A 22,672-nucleotide genomic window follows, 5' to 3' on the forward strand; every position below is an offset into this window, starting at 1 on the left:
AAGAATTTAATTATTACAAGGCTGGAAACAAATCTGTTGCAGTCTATATTGTAAAACATTGATGTACTTTTTGTTGAATTTAAATATAAGTACCTGGGGCACCTGGGTGGCTTAGTCGGTTAAGCGTCCGACTTTCGCTTAGGTCATGATCTCGCGGTTCGTGGGTTCAAGCCCCGAGTCGGGCTCTGTGCTGACTGCCAGCTCAGAGCCTGGAGCCTATTTCAGAGTCTGTGTCTCCCTCTCTCTCTGACCCTCCTCTGCTCACGCTGTCTCTCTCTCTCTCTCTCTCTCCTAGAAATAAATAAAAATTAAAAAAAATAAATATAAGTACCTACATGATGAAATATGACTTTAGGAGTGGACCTAATGTAGCTGACTATGGCCTGAGACTAAATTTCTTTCTTTTTTTTTTTTTTAAGGTATTTCTGTTTCCTCAATGATAACCTTCTAATTTCTGTATTTGTTCTTCCATTTTCTAGTTTCTACATTAAAGGATCAGTTGGAAGACTTAAAGAAAGTAAGTCAGAATTCACAGCTTGCCAATGAGAAGCTGACACAGTTACAAAAGCAGGTAAGTTTTTGGACTGAGCTTGTTTTAATTTTAATTAATTAAAGTAAGTTTGTATTTTGGTCAAAAACCTATTTTCTTGCTCTCTCTCTGTTTTTTTTTTGTTTGTTTGTTTTTTGTTTTTTATAGCTAGAAGAAGCCAATGATTTACTTAGGACAGAATCAGATACAGCTGTAAGATTAAGGAAGACTCACACAGAGATGAGTAAGTCAATTAGTCAGCTGGAGTCCTTAAACAGAGAATTGCAGGAGAGAAATAGAATTTTAGAGAATTCCAAGACACAAATGGACAAGGACTATTATCAGCTGCAAGCTGTGTTAGAAGCTGAACGAAGAGACAGAGGTCATGATTCTGAGATGATTGGAGATCTTCAAGGTAATATTTTTTCTTACTGTGCTAAAATTTACTGTTTTAGCCATTTTTAAGTGTACACCTCAGTAACATAAAGTCCATTTTTATGCAACCACAACTACTATTCATCTCCAGAACTTTTTTATCATCCCAAACTAAAACTCTATACTCATTAATCAATAATTACCCATTCTCCAATCCTTCCAGTCCCTTAGAACCACCATTCTACTCTATTAATTTATTTGACTACCTCATAAAAGAGGAGCCATACAATATTTATCCTTTTGTATCTGTCTGATTTCTCTAGAATAGCGTCTTCAAGATTCATCCATGTTGTAGCATGTATCAGAATTTTCTTCTTTTTTAGATGTGGAGAAGAACAATCCCTAGTGCACCTCCCACCTGCTGATGGGAATGCAAATCAGTGCACCCACTGTGGAAAACAGTATGGAGGTTCCCCCCAAAATTAAAAATAGAATTACCATATGACCCAGTAATTCTGCTACTGGGTATTTACCCAAAGAATACAAAAACACAAAATTGAAAAAGAGAATACACCCTTTTGTTTAATGTAGCATTATTTATAGTAGCCAAGATATGGAACTAACTTAGGTGTCCTTCCATAGATGAATGGATAAAGAAGTAATATATATGTATATTCTATATACATATATAACACGTATATATACATATACTGTGTATTATATTAAAAAGTAATTTATATATGTATATACACATATATGTATAAAAATTGTGTATGTGTGTGGGGGCCATTTGGAACAACATGAGTAGACCTGGAGAGTATAATGCTAATTGAAATAAGCCCATCAAAGAAAGACAAATACCATATGATTTTACTCGTATGTGGAACTTAGGAAACAAAAGAACAAACAAAAAACAGACAAAAAACCAGACCCTTAAATAGAGAGAACAAACAGGTGGTTGCCATCAGTGGGTGGGTGAAATAGGTAAAGAACACACTCACCAGTGAACATTGAGTAATGTACAGAATTGTAGAATCATTGTATTATATACATGAAACTATTATAACACTGTTAATTATACTTCAATTTAAAAAATTAAAATTTTGGGGTGCCTGGGTGGCTTAGTCAGTTGAGCTTTGGCTCAACTTCAGCTCAGGTCATGATTTTGTGATTCATGAGTTCAAGCCCCACATTGGGCTCCTTGGAGCCTGCTTTGGATTCTGTGTCTCCCTCTCTCTGCATCTCCCCAATAGGTACTCTGTCTGTCTCTCAAAAATAAATGAAACATTAAAAATAATAATAAAATAAAAATAATAAAAATTAAAGTTTTAAAAAGAAATAAGAATTTTCTTCCTTTTAAAGGAAGAATAATGTTCCATTGTATGTATACACCACATTTTGTTTATCAAAGGAGGAAGGTAGTTTTTAAAAAGTTTTTTAATTGTGGCTAAAAACATAATATTTACTATATTAATCATTTTTAAGTGTAAAGTAATATATTTTTTATCATATTGCTCTCATAAAGAAAATGACTTTGGTGAAATTGAAAGTGGTTAGCATTTTTTTTTTTTCATGATAACGCCTACTTTTCTGTCACATTATAATATCTTCACTCTCACAGGCACACCTGTGAGGTCAGTAATGTGTTATTTCTAATTTTATAGCCAAATTACTGAAAACTTAATTTTAAAACATCCCTAATTCACAAAAGCCTTACTCAAAGTGAGACTATTCAAGAGAAGATTATAACTATTAAAACTGGGGAATTCCCTGTGCATTGTTGGCACAAATAGAAACTCAATTACAGAAATAGAATCCCATTACTAATAAAGTATTAGGTTCTTAGGAAGGTTAGGATTATAGATATCGCTGTCTTTATGAATCTAAAAGGAAAAAACTGACTAATAGTAAACAAACAGTTTTGGTAATGGAAATATAATCAATTTGTTTTCAAAAAGATGCCTGCCTCTACCCACTTCTCACATATTTTTCTATTTTCTGTTTCTATTAGCAAAAGGATCCATACTATGTAATCAAAACAGATACGCGTAGAAGTTGCCAGATGTCTCAGGGGAAAGTTGGAGGAGGGGTAGCCCTTTTAACCTTAGTCACAGGATGGGAACATAGTTTGAACTCTCATGGGGCTTGATGACTAGCTATAATTCTGTGGAGAGAGGTCAGGGTCCGGTTTTGTGACTATGGAAACAGAAATTAGGATCTCCCATTGGTTTTTAGCTGAGGGGTGTTGTGCAATCTTATTTCTCAGGGACTAGGCTTAAAATAGATCTGACTGTAACCAAGAAAGTAACTTCATTATATGCATTAAAAAAACCTCATAGTTCACTTCCTTAAATTACTTCTCCAGGTCTTTTTATGTACAGCTTATTACCTGTGTGAAAGTCACTTCATCTGCCTTCATTATCTATAAACCAAGGAGATTAGAATAGGTGACCCTTATATATCAATTCCAATTTTAAAATTATTTAAGTCTGTGATCTGTTGGATATGACTGAACTTTGAAATGTTTTTGCTTTCAAGGAAGAGACCATCATATGTTTATCAACAATGGTTGTAACTGGATCAAATTTTTAGATATTGGTGAAGGCAAGGAAAATATATAGCATGCTTCATTGTTGATGTTTATCCTTTTTCAGTGCTTCATGAATCAAAAAGCTCATATACATTGAAAAATGCACACAACTTGGGGCTCCTGGGTGGCTTAGTCAGTTAAGTTGCTGACTCAGGATTTCAGCTCAGGTTTGTGAGATCAAGGTTTGTTCATCTCGTGGTTTGTGAGATCAAGCCCTGGGTCAGGCTCTACACTGACAGCAATTCTCTCTCTGCCCTCCTTCTTCCATGCTCCTGCATGCACTCTGTCTCTCAACATGTAAATAAATAAACTTAAAAAACACACAACTTATATGAGGCTCAATATATGTATTAAAGATTCATCATGGTAAAAATCTCACAGATTTTACATTAATCTTCTGTGGTTCGTAAGAAATTTCAGGTCCCTCAGATATAAATTTCTCATAGTTTGTGATGCGGGGCTTCTGACAAGATCATGACTGTTACCTACGTAAATGTCTTCCATGTATCCATAATGGGCAGAAGCTTCTTTGTGTTTTAGGGAAATGATTTCTCAAACATAACTGGTTAATAAATATTTTAGGCTTTGTGGGCCACATACTATCTCATACATACCTGTGTGTGTGTGTGTGTGTGTGTACTAGATTGAAGTGTAGAAAGAAAGTTTTTTTTAAACACCATTGTTTAATTGGTTTCTTCTTTAACTTTGAATTTTGGAAAATCTCAGATATATGCCGCAGTAGAATATTATAATGATCCCCTTCTGTGTACTCATCATCCAGCTTCAGTAATCTTCATCTAGCAGCCAGTCATGTTTTGTTCATACTCCCCTTCCCAAACCTATTACACTGAATTATTTTGAAGCAAATCTCAGGTATTACTTTAACTTGTAAATATTTTAGTATCTCTTAAAGATAAGGACTTTTTTTAATGTTTTGTTTATTTTGAGAGAGAGAGAACTTGCATGAGCAGGGGAGGGTCAGAGAGAAAGGGAGAGAAAGAAAACCTAAGCAGGCTCCACACTGCCAGCACAGAGCCCAACATGGATCTCTATCCCATGAACTATGAGATCAAGGATTCGATGCTTAACCAACTGAGCCACCCAGGCACCCCAAAGATAAGAACTTGGAAAAAAAATAACCACAATATCAAACCTGGAAAAAAGATAACAATTAATATTGTAAAATATCTAGTCAGTGTTTACATTCCTCAAGTAGTCCCATAATGTTGTTTTTGTTGTATTTATTTAGCTTCAGTTAGGATCCTGTCAAGCTCCATACATTGCATTTCATTAATGTGTCCCTTAGGTTTCTTTTATCAATAGGTTTCCCCTCCCTTTTTTGTTCTTTGTAGTTTTAAATTATTTTGAAAGAATATTTTGGCTGCAAGTATTCTTATACTTGTAAGCATATTATTTAGGCACCAGGAGGCAAGTAAAGTCTGGCTATCTTATTTTGTGATGTTAGCAGCCATTGCATATCATTGCCTAGATCCTGTATCTATTTAGGAGTTTTCAACTGTGATAATCTATTTTTATCATTTCTCATTCGTTTGTTAGCTGGAATACTACTATAAAGGTAAACATTTCTATTCAGTCGTATAGTTATATTGAGGTACAGCTTATAAAAGAAAGTCTGACTAAATACTTTATTCTTTCCTTTTAGCATATTTGGGAACAATAAGTCACTTCCCTCCATCCTCTAAAGAAGACCAGTGACATTTTTAAATATATTATGCACTCTTGGATTTTAATGTTTGATATGCTTTAGTCCATTGCAGTATTTTTATTGATGCTCATTTGAGGCTACTGAGAATCTCTTCAAATTTACTGCATCTTTTCTTTTTATTATGCATAATACACTTTCCAGAATTATTTTCTCTCCCAGACCTGGAATTACCAGTTTTCTAAGGAACAGTAGTCATTTTTTGTGGCATATGGCATTCAGAGACTGAAACCTGGGTGCCATGGGTACTCAGTGCTATTAGGTTGGTAAATGTTTGGAAAACTTATTAATGGACAAAGGTAGGATATACTTATTTCCCATTGTAATTGTTAATTTCTTAATTTACGGTATCGTCATCAGAAGCTATTAATTACCAGATTTTTACTTTTTTTGAAATTTTTAATGATTTTCTTTTTACTTCATAATTTTGTTTTGTTTTTAACTTACATGGGAGCTTGAAAATTGTATCTTTTTTTTTTTTTTTTTTTTTTAGTCACTGTGGTTTTGGGGTTGCTTTTTGGAAGAATAAAACATCCATTTTCTAATTAGTGAGTTTTCTTACCTCTTGGTGACTTTTCTAAGATTCCATTTATTTTTTGTCTCTTTAGTCTGCCATTTTTTTTTCTGAAGTATAATTAACATACAGTATTTATACTAATTTCAGTATACAATATGATTCAACAGTTCTATGAATTTCTCATTGTTTATCAAGATAAGTGTATTCTTGAGGCACCTGAATGGCTCAGTCAGTTAAGGGTTCAACTTCTGCTCAAGTCATGATCTCATGGTTTGTGAGTTCTAGCTCCATGTCAAGATCTCTACTGTCCGCATAGAGCCTGCTTCAGATCCTCTGTACCCCTCTCTCTCTCCCAGTCCCTCACTCTCTCTCTTGAAACATTTTTTTAAAAATAAAAAGATAAATGTACTCAATTTCCTTAATCTGTTGTGCTCATCCCCAACCCACCTTCCCTCTTGGAACCACTAGTTTTCTGTATCTAAATGTATATTTTTGTTTGTTTCTTTTCTTCTTTGTTCGTTTGGTTTCTTAAATTATACATATGAATGAAATCGTTATGGCATTTGTCTTCTTCAGACTGACTTATTTCACTTGGCATAATACCCTCTAAGTCAATCCCTGTTGTTGTAAATGATAAAATTTCATTCACATTTATGGCTGAGTAACATTCTGTTGTGTATTTGTATACCACGTCTTCTTCACCCTTCTATTAATACACACTTGGGTTGTTTCCATATCCCAGCTAGTTTGTGTTTTCTTTCGGTAAACACCCACTAGTGGAATTATGGATTTTATGGTAATTATATTTTTAATTTTGGGGGGAACCTCCATATTGGTTTCCACCATGACCGTACAAATTTGCATTCCTGTTAACAGTACGTAAAGGTTCATTTTTCTCCACATCCTCATCAACACTTACTATTTCTTGTGTTTTTGATTTAGCCATTCTGACAGGTGTAAAGTGATATCTCATTGAGGTTTGATTTGCATTTCCCTGTTGATTAGAGATGTTGAACATCTTATCTCAACATTGGAAAAATGTCTATTCAGGCATTCTGCCCATTTATAAATAAGATTGTTTGTGGGGCTTTTTAGTATTGAGCTGTATAAATTCTTTGTATGTTTTGGATATTAACCTCTTATCAGATAAGTCATTTGTACATATCTTCTCACATTCACTAGGTTGCCTTTTGTTTTATTGATGCTTTCCTTCCCTGTACAAAAAGCCTATCATTTTGGTATAGTCCCAATAGTTTCCTTTTGCTTTTATTTCCCTGGCCAGTGGAGATATATCTAGAAAAATGTTTCTATGCCTGATGTCAAAGAGATTACTACCTGTGTTTTCTTCTGTGTTTTCTTCTAGGAGTTGTATGGTTTCATGTGTCACATTTAGGTTTTCAATCTATTTTGAGTTTATTTTTGTTTATCATATAAGAAAGTAGTCCAGTTTCATTTTTCTGCATGTAGTTATCCAGTTTTTCCAGCCCTATTTGTTGAAGAGACTGTGTTTTCCTCATTGTATACTCTTTCCTCCTCTGTCATAGATTAATTGACCATATAAATTTGGGATTCTTTCTGGACTCTTCATTCTGTTCCATTGATTCATCTGTATTTTTGTGCCAATACCATACTGTTTTGATTGGGCATTTTAATAATATTGGTTCTTCCACTTCATAAGCATGGAATATTTTTCATGTGTGTCATCTTTAGTTTCTGTCATCAGTGTTTTATACTTTTTGGAGTACAGGTCTTTCACCTCCTTGGTTAAGTTATTTTCTAATTATTTTACTATTTTTAGTATAATTGTACATGGGGTTTTCATAATTTCTGCTACTTCATTATTAGTATATAGAAATGCAACAGATTTATATATGTTAACTTTGTATTCTAAAACTTTACTGAATTCAGGTATTCATTATAATGGCTTTTTGGTGAAGTCTTTAGGGTTTTCTATATATAGTATCATGTTATCAGCAAATAGCAAAAGTTTAACTTTTCTCTTACCAATTTGGATACATTTTCTTTTTCTTGTCTGATGGCTATGGCTAGGACTTCTAGTACTATGTTGAATAAAAACGGTGAGAGTGGACATTCTTTTCTGTTCCTGATCTTAATGGAAAAGCTGTTTCCTCATGAGTATTATGTTCACTGTAGGTTTCTCATATATGCTCTTTATTATGTTGAGGTATGTTTCCTCTAAACCTACTTTGTTGAGAATTTTTATCATGAATGGTGATAAAATTTATGAATGAATTTTTTCTGCAAAAGCATGTAGTTTTTATTCTTTTGTTAATGTGATTTATGACTGATTAATTTGCAAATATTGAACCACCCTTGCCTCCTGCGAATAAATCCCACTTGATCATGGTGAATGATTTTCTAATGTATTGTTGGATTCAGGTTGCTAATATTATGTTGAGAATTTTTGCACCTATGTTCACCAGAGAAATTAGCCTATAGTTTTCCCATTTTTGTAGAGTCTTTATCTTGTTTTGGTGTCTGGGTAATGCTGTCCTCATAGCATTTTTCCTTCTTCCTCCATTTTTTGGACTAATTTGAGAATAGATATTAACTCTTCTTTAAATGTTGGTCCCATTCACTTTTGATGCCATCTGGTCCTGAATTTATGTTTGTTGGGAATTTTGTAATTACGAATTCAGTTTCATTGCTAGTAATCAGTCTGTTCAAATTTTCTGTCTTTCTGATTCAGTTTTTGAGAATGTATTTCTTCTAGGTTGCCTAACTTCTTGGCATATAATATTTCATAATATCCTCTACCTCTGATGTCAGTTGTTATTTCTCCTCCTTCACTGCTGATTTACTTATTTGGGTCCTCTCTTTTTTTCTTGATGAATCTGGCTATATGTTTATCAATCTTGATCTTTTCAGAGAACCAGCTCCTTATTTCCTTGATCTGCTCTATTATTTTTTTAGTCTCTATTTAATTTATTTCTGTTCTCATCATTATTATTTCCTTCTTTGTACTGCCTTTGGACTTTGTTCTTTTTCTAATTTCCTTAGATGTAAGGTGAGTTTGTTTATTTGAGATTTTTCTTGTTTCATTATGAGATAGTCCTGTATTGCTGTAATCTTCCCTTTTTTATTTTAATGTTTATTTATTTTTGAGAGAGAGAGAGCGTGCACGAGCGGGTAGGCAGAGAGAGGGAGACACAGAATCTGAAACCAGCTTTAAGCTCTGAGCTGCCAGCACAGAGCCTGATACAGGGCTCAAGCCCATGGACCATGAGATCATGACCTGAGCCCAAGTCTGATGCAGATGACTGCCTTTAGACCATATACCTCAGCTGAGGTCACAACAAATGCAGGCAGAGGCTTTCTCTGGTGGTTGAGACCTGCAATCAAACCAGATGCCTGACTCCATTCTTTCTGTGGGGGCATCAGTAGCACCAGTCTGCAGGGTGCTCTCCTGACTTGTTCCCAAGAAGCTTTTGTTGGTGGATATGGACAGCCGTCAGACCCATTGCCTACCCCTAGTCCATATGTTCAGGTTGGAGTTGCACTGGTGTGTGTGGTTATTTTCCCAGGTCAAGAGTTGCTTTGAAGTTGTGCAAGTCCCTGCCAGGGCTACTTGCAGTGTATTTCTGGCAGGAGCTGATTTGGAGTGGGGCAAGTTAGATGGGGTGGATCTGCAGGAGAATGTGTCAGGCAGTCTAGGCTGGGCCATGGGGAGAAATTATACAGCCTTTAACCTTTTGTTCTTGGAGAAGTCTCCTAACGATCCTTGCCCCTCCAGTGTACATTCTGAGATTAATAAATCATCTTCCTATATACTCTAGGAATTTTTCAAAATGCTGCTTCTATGCTCTATTTCAGCAGTGCTGTTTGTTATGGCAGCTCTTTACAGGCAGTAACTCAGTTTCCTATTGCCTTCCAATCTCCCAGAGCTGAGCCCACTCATTTTTAAAGTACCCAGAGTTTATTCAGCCCTTCTGATTATAAAAACTCAGAAAGTTAAGTCCCACTGGTTTTCAAAGCCTAATGTTATGGGAGCTTGTCTTCCCAGTGCAGGTTCCACATACTTGATGTGCCTGGGGTAGGGTCTGCTCCTCTTCCCTCTTCATGTGTATGGTGTCCCTCCCCTTTCTGGGTAGTCTCCAGGGAGTTTGATTTCTGACTGCATCTCTACCTCTCATACCCTTGTCAGTGTGGCTTCCTCTCTGTGATTAACTGTTGAAAGTCTGTTCTGCCAGTTTTGGGGTCTTTTTTTCTGAATTAGTTGCACTGACCTGTAAATGTCTCCCAAATTTCGAAACATGTTTTGAAAGTCACCACTATCATTGTGGCTTTTTTTTCCATAGGTCCCTTGTATTTCTAACAGCTATGCTTTGTGTATTTTTTATTGAGGTAAAATTCATATTACAAAAAAATTTTTAAGTGTGCAGTTCAGTGGCATTTAATACATTCTTTATGTTGTGCAATCACTTCCTTTATCTAGTTCCAAAAATTTCCTTATCTCGAAAGAAAACCTTGTACCTGTTAAATTATCCATCCTTATATCCCCCTCCACCTAGTGCCTGGCAGCCAACTTCTACTTTGTATCTCTGAATTTACCTATTCTGGATATTTCAAATAAATGACATTATACAGTGTGTGACCTTTTAATGTCAGACTTCTTTTACATATATATTTCAGATTCATCCATGTTGTAGCATGAATCAGTACTTCATTTATATCTGAGTAATATCTATTGTATGTATATACCATATTTTGTTTAACCATTCCTCTGTGGATGGACATTTGAACTTCTGCCTTTTGACTATTCTGAATAACACTACTGTGAACATTCACGTATTAGAATACTTGTTTTCAGATCTTCTGGGTATATGTCTAGGAATGGAAATGCTGAGTTATATGGTAATTCTGTGTTTAACATTTGAAGAACTATAAACTGTTTTCCACAATAGCTGCACCATTTTACATTCCCACCAGTGATTTTAGGAGTGTTTCAGAATCTCCACATCCTTGCTAATGCTTGATATTTAAGTGATTTTGGTTATAGTCACCCCAGTGGCTGCAGAGTGGTATCTTATTATGGTATTGATTTTCATTTCCCTAATGACTAATGATGTTGAACATCTTTTAGGGGCTTACTTGCACATGAAGTATATGCACATTAGAGATGATTTGCTAATATTTATTCCCATTCTATAGTTTGTCTTGAAAATGTCTTTTGATATACAGAAGTTAATTTTGATGAAATCCTGTTTATCTGTATATGTTGCTTATGTGTTTGGTGTCATATCTTGGAATACACTGCCAAATCCAGTTTCATCAAGAGTTACCCCTATATCTTCTTCTAAAAGTTTTATGGTTTTAGCACTTATATTTAGGTCTTTGACCAAGGTGGGTTAATTTTAATGGCATGATGTAGGTGTCCAACTTCATTCATTTGTGTCAGGATATTCATTTGTCCCAGTACCATTTGTTGTAGAGACTGATCTTCCCCTCATTGAATGATCTTGGTATCCTTGTTGAAAATCAGTTGGCTGTGTTTATATGGGTTTGTTTCTGGATTCTTAGTTCTTTCCAATGTTCTGTAGATCTATCCTTATGCCAGTACCACACCGTCTTAATCATGTTAGTTTTATAGCACATTTTGAAATTGGAATGTTTGAGTCCTTCAACTTTATTATTCTCTTACAGTATTGTCTTAGCTATTCAAGGCTCATTGTAATTGCATAAGAATCTGATGATATGCTTTTCCATTTCTGCATTAAAGATCTTTGAAATTTTGGTGGAGATTATATTGAATTTGTAAATCATTTTTTATAGTATTGCCATCTTAACATGTTAATTCTTCTAGTCCATGAACACAGGCTATATTTCTGTTTATCTAGTTTTTTTTTTTAAATTAATTTCAACAGTGTTTTTTAGTTTTCAGTTAAGTCTTATAACTCTTTGACTAAATTATTCCCAGGTATCTTCTAGATGCTTTTGCAAATGAAATTGTCTAATTTTCTTCATATTATTTTTTGACTGGTGTGAGCTGCAGGTATTTCATAAATACCATGCTTTGTATATTTTTAATACAATGTTGTTTGGTGTGTTAAGGTTTTATGACATATCTTCTTACTGGATTAGAATTTATTATTATAAATGATAGTAAATGCATCTGACCTTGAGGGTTTTTTCCCTTAATTTGCAGTTTCTAATTACCATTTATTTTTAATATTTATATGTAGTTGACGGGCCTCAAGGGCAAGTGGTAGATTTCATATTTGGGGATTTTAAGAAATTGAGACTTTTTTTAAACTGTGTTTTTTGGTTGAAATTTAACATGTAGCACATATTATGAATAAAATATTCATCTGGGGATATTTTCAAAACATGAACGCACCCTCATAACAAAAATTGAGATTGTGAAATTACACATTGCTAGCAACCCAGAAGTCCCCTTTTATTTCCTTTTAGTCACTAACCCCTTTCTTACTAAGTAATCGTTATTCTGACTTTTAATAACATAAATTAGTTTTGCTTGTTTTTGAATTTTATGAATAGAATCATGCATTAAACACTCCTTTGTATCTGGTTTATTTCATTACCCTTATGTTTAAAAAGTTCATCTGTATTGTTTTATATGGCAGTAGTTTGTTCTTCTTGATGTAGGATTCCATTTATCATGTATGACCACAGCACTTTATTATTCATTCTGTGGTGAATGGATACTGTGATTATTTCCATTTGGAGACTATTATGAATAGTGTTTATAGGAATTCTTGTACATGTTTTTTTGGTAAACATTCCCAATGCATTTTGTTAGTATACACTTAGGAGTGGCAGAGCCATGGAGTATGTTTAGCTTTTGTAAATACATCCCAGATAGAGTCATACCACATTTTATTACACTTTATTGCACTTCGCTGATAGTGCATTTTTTTTACAAATTGAATGTTTGTGGCAGCCCTACATTGAGTGAGTCTCTAACCACCATTTTTCCAACTGCATTTGTTTATTTCATGTTTTCTGTGTCCCATTTTGGTAATTCTCGCAATATTTCAAACTTTTTCATTATTATTATAATTATGGTGATCTCTGATCAGTGATCTTTGATGTTACTATTGTAATTGTTTGGGGGTGCCATGAATCACACCTATATAAGACCACAAACTTAATAAGTGAGTGTGTTCTGACTCCTCTGCCTTCCAGCCATTCTCCTATATTTCTCCTCCTTCTCCTTGGGCCTCTCTATTCTTTGACACATAGTAATATTGAAATTAGGCCATTTAATAATTACACTACAGTGGCCTCCTAAGTGTCCAGTGGGAAAGAAAAGTCACATGTCTGTCACTTTAAATCAAGAGCCAGGAATGATTAAGATTAGTGAGGAAGGCATTTTGAAAGCTATGATAGGCTGAAAGCTAGGCCTCTGTGCCATAGTAAGCCATGTTGTGAATGCAAAGGAAAAGATCTTGAAGGAAATTAAAAGTGCTACTGCAGTGAATACGTGAATGATAGGAAAGCAAGAGACAGCCTTCTTGCTCATACAGAGAAAGTTTTACTGGCCTGGATAGAAGATAAGTCGAATGCCTAACTGACTAAGCCACCCAGGTGCCCCACAATGAAGTATTTTTAAATTAAGATATGTACACTTTTTAGACACAATGCTATTGTGATAAACTATAGTATAGTATAAATATAACTTTATATGTACCAGGAAACCAAAAAGTTCATTTGACTCACTGCTATATTCACTTACATTACTGTGGTCTGGAACTCATCCTGCAGTATCTTTAAGGTATGACTGTATAACAAAGTAGCTGCCCCAGTTTACATTCACCCGCAGTGTCTAAGAGTTCCGGTTGCCCCACAACCTCATTAAGGACAGTACTCCTTCCTGCTGAGATTTGTCAGCACTCAAGTTTTAGCCATTCTAATGGTGTATGATGGTATTTCCTTTTGGATTAATTTGCATTTCCCTGGTGTCTACAATTGAGCAACTTTTCACATGGTTAGTGGCAGTTTGTGATGTGCTGTTTAAGTTTTTTGCCTCTTTTTTTAATTGGATAGTTTACCTTTTCCTTATTGGCTTGTATGAGCTCTAGGTATTAGTCCTCTGTCAAATACATAGGTTATAGTTGTTTTCTCCCTATCTGTTTTGCCTTTTTATATTTAAATGCTGTCTACCATTGAATAAGAGGTCTCACTTTTGTTATTTTTAATGTAGTCCAATTTATATTTTTTCCTTTATGGTTAGTACTGTGTTTACGGTGGCCTGTTCAGTTGTTTGATTAGATCACAAAGGCGTTCTTTCTTCTAGAAGCTTTATTGTTTTAATCAATTTGGGTTATGATACCTGATGTTTTGGTTCTTATTCCTTTCACTATTTTTATAAATTTTTATATATGAGAGTGTTTTGTTTTTATGTATTACACAGACAAGTTATAATTTCTTAGCATGTTTTTAAAAATAGAATAAAGAAAGAAGACGAATTATATATTTTATTTAGCATGTCTTTCATAGGGTTACTAGGAATTTGTATAGAACTCAACCTATATATTTTCCTGTTTCTTCTTAGGAGTTGGTTTATATAAACTTATTCTACATGAAAAATATAGTTTAGTCTGATTTTACTATCTTTGTACAGATTTTTAAAGCCTGTATTTATTTTAAATACAGAAGGAAGAATTTTTTACTAGTACTGCAGCATTTAATCATATCACCATATTTCCTTTATTTCTGTCCATATAAACACACACATCATAATTTGTATTTTTTGCTCAGGCATTTGAAAGAAACTGGCAGGTGTTTCTTTCTCCTATGTAAACATACCTCCTACATAAGCATAATGCCAGTATTGTCTGTAAATTTGTGTGTAAAGAAATCTGTTTCTTTGCTCTCTGGATCCTAGAACTAGCCCAACAGACAAGCATTATCAAGTGCAGTGCCAAAGATTTAATATTCATTTATTCATTAAAGAACTAATTCAGGGAGCCCCTGGGTGGCTTAGTTAGTTAAGCGTCCAACTCTTCATTTCAGCTCAGGTCACGAAATCACCATTCGTGAGTTCGAGCCTTACCTCAGACTCTGCACTGACAGTACGTGGCCTGCTTGGGATTCTCTCTCTTCTTTCTCTGCCCCTCTGCCTCTGAGATAGAGCTTGCACGTGCTCTATCTCAAAATAAAAAATAGAATAAATTAAAAAAAAAAAGACTAATTCAGAAACACTAAAATACAGAGACAAGTAGAGTCTATTGAAGTCTTTGGCAAGTCCAGTAAGTTAAATGTTGAACTTTGAAAAGTACAGGATTGTTCCTGGTCCTTCTGGCATGCTTTATCCATTTCTATGTCAAATTCTAGGTTACTTTGAAGCACAAAATAAGAAAATAGCTTCTTTCTTACAATATGATTACATTCATTAATGTTAGATTCTATGTTTATGTATTAAAGTTGTGTGTTTGCCGAATACTTAACGTAAGCATTAAAAACCTATAAGCCTAACGTATTTTTAGAGTATAGCCTCACTAAGTTTAAGAGTAATTAAACTTTTCAAAATGTCTGGCACATAAAGAAAATTTAAACACTTGCTTTAATTAACTAAAGATTCTTATTCTTAACACAGTGAAAAAGAACACTAAATAAGGACTCAGATCTGATTTCTGGATCAAGCTCAAGCTCCATCTCTTTGACCATTTGTGAAGTTAGGAATATGTACTATATGGCCTCCAATTAGCAGTAACACATTTACTAGTATATATTGTAGTTATTATATATATTTAAATTCTTAAATAAATTGTAAGTAAAAATTTTAATATTTTGTAATTTAATAATTTTAAGGATTTATAATTTTAATACTTTATAATTTAATAAATTCTACCTAATCAGAAAATTTTAAATGTTTTTACCTTAATGGTCATGCTGAAAAATAGACATTTCTTTTGATGGGTTTGTGACTTGAACTTTTTTCTTACTTGATAGCTCGAATTACATCTTTACAAGAGGAGGTGAAGCATCTCAAACATAATCTTGAAAGAGTGGAAGGAGAAAGAAAAGAAGCTCAAGACATGCTTAATCACTCAGAAAAGGTAAATGATTTAACATGTACCAATTTTGAGATATATATACTTGGCTACCAAATATTGTAATGTGGTTTTATAAAATGGCATTCATTCCTAATGTTTATATACTTACTTTTTTTGAGAGACAGAGAGACTGTGCTTGTGCACATAAACAAGGGAGAGGGGCAGAGGGAGAAAGAGGAGGGGGAAAGTGGAAGAGAGAGAGAAAATGAATCTTAACCAGGCTTCAACCCATGAGGAGCCCAATGTGGGGCTTGATCTCATGACTGTGAGATCATAATCTGAGCCAAATCAAGAATCTGACCCTTTTACTGACCAAGCCACCCAGCCACGCCTATATACTTACACTTCTCAATGTTTTTATGATTAGTGGTGGTTTTGTAGGAGTGTATATGTGTCTTATTTAGGGCTTTTTATTGTGTTATTTTTGTTTTTGACCTTGAAGGATCTTAGATGTTTGATATCATCTGATAATCACAGATTACTTTGGTTTGGAAATATCTTTTCATGTAGAATATTTTTCCCCATGTTTTTTGTACTTGGGTCAGATGATGCTAAATCTTACTAGCCTTATGAAGAAGGAAAACAAAGGATAGGTATATGGTAGACCATGTGTGCTTTTTCCATTTTGTTGGTAAGAGTTAGCAAAATAGAAAACAGCATAAAGTGATTGGCCCTTGCATGTAGTTTTTTTTACTAGTCAAAAAATGTCATTGGTTATCCTCTGTCCTTACTTTGCCAAGAAAAGTATTAAATAGATAATATGTAGATCTAACTTCCACTTTTTCAATTCCTCCATGAATGTGGGTTAACTAGATTCTCAGATAAATGATCAGAAAATGTACCACTTATCTTTTTCTTTGGACATGTTTTGTGATAATCAGAGTAATATGTCTAAGCCTGGTGTAACTGTGGATGTAATATGAAAGGAAGAGTAGAAGATGCACCCAAACAGGAATGGAATACACTTTGACTTGTCCTTTTGTCAAGGCAATGTAAATCTGGGTATACATTTAATTTAACTGTAAATTAATATAGTTTTAAATCTGAGTTTAATATTTTTTAAGTGGCAGCAAAAATATTTTAATGTACTAAAAAATTGTCCTCTTCATTTCTGATTCTAGCAGTGAACCCTACTGAATATAACTACCACCAAAACCCTTCTGGGGGGAGGAGGTGGTGATATTTTGCTTTTAATTATATGGCTTATTATGATTTTTAAAGTAAGACATATAGATAATGTGAAATATACAAGAAAGTATAAAAATAAAATTGTCTTAAATAAAAATATTTAAGTATGATATCACATTTCAGACCAGTGTGATTCGTATATTGTCTCTGGTGGAATATTAAATAATGTAAGATTTAATAATGTGTCTTTTGCATAGTATATTATATAACTCATTTTCATTTTGCAGGAAAAGAATAATTTAGAGATAGATTTAAACTATAAGCTTAAATCATTACAACAAAGGTTGGAACAAGAGGTAAATGAACATAAAGTAACAAAAGCTCGGTTAACTGACAAGCATCAGTCTATTGAAGAGGCAAAGTCTGTTGCAATGTGTGGTAAGTGTCAGTTTTAATATTTTCTACAAAGTAGTTTTTAAATAATGCCTACCGGAAAAACCTGATTTTGTTGAAAATTACATTTTACAGTAGTATAAACACTTAAAAATTATAAATTGTGATGCAGTTAAAGAATATCTTCCCTTTTCGCTCTTTTGATACCTTCCATTTTTTAAAGTCACAATTTCACCTTCTATTTCCCTCACTCTGTTATCCTCCATTCTTTATCATTGTCAATGGAATCTCTCTTTCCTCCCAGTTTTTTTAGCCCTTTTATTTTCTTCCTGATTCATTCTGAAAATCATTGTCAGTTTATCTGCTTTCTTGCTTAGTACCCTCAATTTTCTAGTTCCTTTGTATTTTCACTTTACTATGACTCTAAACACAACCCTAGATCAAACTAAGTTCTCTTCTTCATGTCTGATAAGTTCTTCAAATGGGGTTAGCCCGTGCATTATCTCCAACCTCAGGTGAGCTGTTAGTTTTTTAGTGTATCACTCACTGTTTCCTTCTCTCAGAGTTTTACTTCTTTTCTCAAGCTTCCTATGTCATTTCTTATACTTTTAGGCGAGCTTTTCTCCTATTTCAAAAAAAAACCCATGAAAGCATAGGTGTGAACTCCTCAAACTCTTGTTCTCTTACTTAATCAACCTATCCTACTTCTTTACCCATCTGCATTTTCTTTCCTCTCATCTTGGAAGATATTGACCCTCAGGTGTCTGAGTTGGTTGGCTCAATCAGTTCCAAGTGTCTGACTTTGGCTCAGGTCATGATCTCACAGTTCATGGGTTTGAGCCCTATGTGAAGCTCTGTGCTGCCAGCTCAAAGCCTGGAGACTATTTGGGATTCTGTGTCTCCCTTCCTCTTTGCCTCTCCCCCATTCGTACTCTGTCTCTCTCAAAAATAAACATTAAAAACATTTTTAAAAAGATACTGATTCTCTTCTTGCTTGGCTTATGTGTGCTAGCTGTACTCAGATCTAGTCTCTTCTTATCTCATCTTAACTATCTTTTTTTTCTTCTTCATCCTTAACCTTTTCTCCTCCACTGAGTCATTTCTTGTTGCGAACATGTGCAAGTCTCTTCCATTATACATACATACATACATACATACATACATACATACATACATAAAGTTTTGTGAGCATGCGGGGTGCCTGGGTAACTCAGTTGGTTAAGCGTCTGACTTACCCTCAGGTCATGATCTCGTGATTTAGGAGTTCAAGCCATGTGTCAGGCTCTGTGCTGACAGCTCAGAGCCTGGAGCCTGCTCTAATCTCTTATACTCATGACCCTAGTTAATGGCTATTTAGTTTTTAGGAGCCCAGGCTTGGAATCAAACAAACCTGTTTTGCCTCTTACCTACTCTGTAACTATTAAAAAGATATTAGATGAAAAAATGCATATAAAATACCTGTACATAGAAGGCTTTCAATAAATGGGAAATACTGTTATGGTTAAGGGTGGTGATATTCAGCATCCAGGCATCCAGGCCAGAAATCTGGAAATCATTCGGCAGTTCTAGTTCCAGATGATATATACCATATATTCCTCCTTTCCTTTTCTCTTTTAGTTCATGGTGACATCATCAGTTTGCTTGATCTGTTTAATTATTACTCTACCAGGTGTTCTGCTCATCTATCTATTGTTCTCATTTAGGCCAGAGTGATCCTTTTGAAATTTAAATTTTACTGTGCTAGTTCTTCTTAAAATCCATTTGTGGATTTTCATTGTTCGCAAGGTATCTGTCAAACTCCTCAGGACGTAAAGAACCTTTGAGTTGACACCCATCTTTATAGTCTATTATTTTGTACTTTCTTATGTGTACTTCATGCTTCAGCAGTATTAAACTACTTTTATTTCTTTCACATATATTAATTGTTGACTGTCTACTATAGGCCAGGCACACCTGGGAATATATAGCACATAATAAGACAGTCCTCCCCCTTAGAGATTATTTTCTGATGGTGGAGATAATCAAAAAAAGCAAATAAATGAAAATCAGTATGGATTGTAATCATTAATGTGAAGAAAATACATACAGTGTGATAGTTTCTAGGTATTGCTATGTTAGATGGAGTTCTGAGGAAAAGCCTCTCTGTACTAATAATATTTGAGTCAAAATGAATCATCCATTTAAAGAGCAGGAGGAAATATGTTCCAGGCAGAAGAGATGATAAGTTCAATACTCTTATTCTCAGAATAGTAGGAAGCCATTGTAGTGCTTTGAGCTGTGCTGGAATTGTAATATATGTTTTTATAAGACCATTCCTGCTATGTGGAAAGTGCTTTTGAGAGAGAGAACAGTTTAAAAAGGGAGATTAGCTAGAAGGCTATATAGTATGTAGGGGGATTAGTGGTAGTAGAACTTGAAAGAAATGGAGATGCAGAGTGCAAGAGTTGGTGGTAAAATTGGATGGAAAGAGGAAAAAAAGGAATCAAGAAAGGTTCCTTTTTTGTTGTTGTTTTTAATTTGTTTTTGCTTTTTAATTTTAACACATGGATGAATGTTAATAATGTTTCAGTATTTAGATGACTGGGATAGGAGCAGTTTGGAATGGGAGGGAAATAAAGGTGTCTATTTTAGATATGTTAACTTTGCAAAGAGTGTTGGATGACTAGGTGGAGATGTCAAATAGTGAATTGATATATGTCTGGGGCTCAGAGGAGAGCAGGATTTATACACATACAGCCATATATAGAACCTGCTAAGGGAAGATAAGGAAGAAAAGAAATGGAATCAGAGCGGAGCCCTTGGGTAGTCTAACATTTTCGAAATGTTGCAAAGGAAACCAAGAATAGTCAAAGGAGGTTGCAGGTATACCAATAGAGTATGGTGTTAGAACTCAAAGAGTAAAGTATTGAAAAGAATGAGGAAGTTATTCAATATAATGAATTCTGTTAAGGTCAGTAAAGATGAAGACCCAGACAGTGTGTGTCTTCTGAATTTTTTACAGAATGGACCTCATTGGTTATAATACAAATCAGTTTCAGTAGAATGGTAGTGATGGAGTTGAAAATGAAAAATGATAAATGCATAGTAGATGAGGCACTGGAGACAGTAAGGATAGGAAGTTCTTTCAGAAGTTTGTGAACAGAGATAGAATGGTAACTGAAGAGGAATGTAAGATTGGTAGAGGATATTTTAGGAAGGGAGATTATAATAAATGAGATTATTATGTTGATGAGAATGATTCATTTGGGAGCAGGAAATTGTTGAGGCAAGGAAGAGATGAAATAATTGAAGGAACAAAGTCCAGAACAGAAGTGGATGGATTTATGTTTGATTAGAGATGGGAATTAAGAGGTGATGATTACAGGTATGGTTAAGTTTGTAGATTTGGAGGGAAGGATGTGGAAGTTCCATTCTAATGGTTTCTATTTTGTCACCTAGAGGGCAATCTCTGAGAATCGAAAAACAAACTTACTAAGTTTGAGTCATGTCAATGCAACTTACTAGTTGCAGGACCTCGGAAAATTTAACTTCTCAGACCTTTAGTTACCATATCTCAAAAAAGGAGCCTCACTGTAGACTATTTTCTTCTGATAATAAAGTGGCTACTATACTACCATGGAATCTTGTTTATCTGAATTGCATAAATTAGAATTCCTATCAGCCTTAAGTCCCTTGAAGCTTTTCTGGAACAATGTAAGGTATAGATTAATAACCACAGGCTTATTTCTCTGCTTTTATCTGAGGTACCTCCATTTTTCTTTTTAGTCACTTCATTTTTTTTCTAGCTATATTTTCACTTTCTGCCCTGGAAATGGCACTGAATAATTTCTCATAACGTTGGGCATGGGCTGGATTTAGAAGGTTTTCTTCTATTACTTTATTTATTTATAACTCCCTTCCTTTAGAGGTCCTATTATTGCAAATAATTCTGATAACATTAGGACTTCTATAATGAATAGCTCCTTTAGAATCCCAGGATAAGAACAGTAGGGACTTTTAGCACCAGTTTCTCTGATAGAGCCCATGCAAGTTAAACTATGTATGTCTGTAATTTTTTTTCTCACAGAAATGGAAAAAAAGCTGAAGGAAGAGAGAGAAGCTCGAGAGAAGGCTGAAAATAGAGTTGTTCAGATTGAAAAACAGTGTTCAATGCTAGATGTTGATCTGAAACAGTCTCAGCAGAAGCTCGAGCATTTGACTGAAAATAAAGAAAGGATGGAGGATGAAGTAAGAAAATAGTACTGATTTTGTTGATCTTATAAAAAAGGAATAATATAAGTTATAACTGAAAAGTTATCATCTATAATTCAAACAACAAGGAGGAGGTTTGAATAAAATAACCTGTATGTGTATGTGTTCACCACTGTAGAGTCACCACTATATCCTTACTTCTTAGGATTTTTATCTACAGGTAATTACTGAACAGTTACACCATAGGGTCTATACTATTTTGTACTGACAGTTGCAACTCTGTAGAAGTGTCATAGCTCTTCTCCTGAAGAAATTGACCATCTGCTTTTTTAAAAACACAAAAACAAAAAATCTTTATTATAAAGTTATCTTGTAATCCCAAAGAGGAGAAATTGCTCATAGATCTCAAGAAAAATGTTAACTACAGGGTCTTGACTGGCTGAGATTGATAGAAAACACACGGTACACATTTACAAAGCAAAAAATAAAAAGATAAAGTACCATTATATCCTTGTGATTATTACATGTATTTTAGAAATCACTTAAACTTAAATTGGTAGGAATCAGTTTGCATATATAAGTTAGAGGGGGGAGAGAAAGAAGACCATAAAAATCCAGAAAGACTTCTTACAGGAGGAATGAGATATTACCATTATTTAAAGATTGAGCAATACCTCAAAAGGCAATGGTTTGAGAGTCAGCAGCCAGAGTTAATAGAGAGAGGGAACGTTATCAATAATCATGATAATAATATAATGGTTAATGAATGAAGATAGGTAAGTGAAAGACAAAAAAAGGACTTGATCTGACCAGAGAAGAAAAGACATGAGTAGTCATGGGAAACTTGGAGACCAAAGTACTGATAGTCATTTAAACTTAAAGTGGGAGGGTATAGGTGAAAATACTCTTTCAGAAAATAAAGTTAGTCTGATAGTGTTCTATAGAATTAACTAGAAAGAACAGAGATTTATAGCATACCTGTTATAGCCAACATGAAGGAAGAAAGTTTGAAAATTTAGAAGATCATATTCAGTCATTTCAAAATGTAATTTTTGAGTATCTTTTATGTTCCTGGCTCTGCTAGAGTTGGATTACTGAATAAGATAAATATGTTCTTGACTTTTGTGGAAATTTCAGCTCAAAAAGAAAGACAGATATTAAGATCAAAATTACAAGTATGGCATAT

General features: G+C 34.3%; 1 protein-coding gene across 2 annotated transcripts in view; it reads left to right on the forward strand.

The window, feature by feature from the left end:
• Positions 1-22,672, forward strand: part of ROCK1 (Rho associated coiled-coil containing protein kinase 1) — a 177,522-nt gene that overhangs the window by 112,086 nt on the left and 42,764 nt on the right. For both annotated transcript variants that reach the window (XM_039217786.1, XM_039217790.1), the window contains exons 15-19: positions 480-571; positions 698-944; positions 15,671-15,777; positions 17,190-17,340; positions 21,362-21,522. In XM_039217786.1, coding sequence (XP_039073717.1) covers positions 480-571; positions 698-944; positions 15,671-15,777; positions 17,190-17,340; positions 21,362-21,522 — 758 coding nt within the window. The remainder of the gene's footprint in view (positions 1-479; positions 572-697; positions 945-15,670; positions 15,778-17,189; positions 17,341-21,361; positions 21,523-22,672) is intronic.

This window comes from Hyaena hyaena, unplaced genomic scaffold, assembly GCF_003009895.1.
Source record: "Hyaena hyaena isolate Hyena2069 unplaced genomic scaffold, ASM300989v1 scaffold_14, whole genome shotgun sequence".
In the NCBI taxonomy this organism is placed as follows: Eukaryota; Metazoa; Chordata; class Mammalia; order Carnivora; family Hyaenidae; genus Hyaena; species Hyaena hyaena.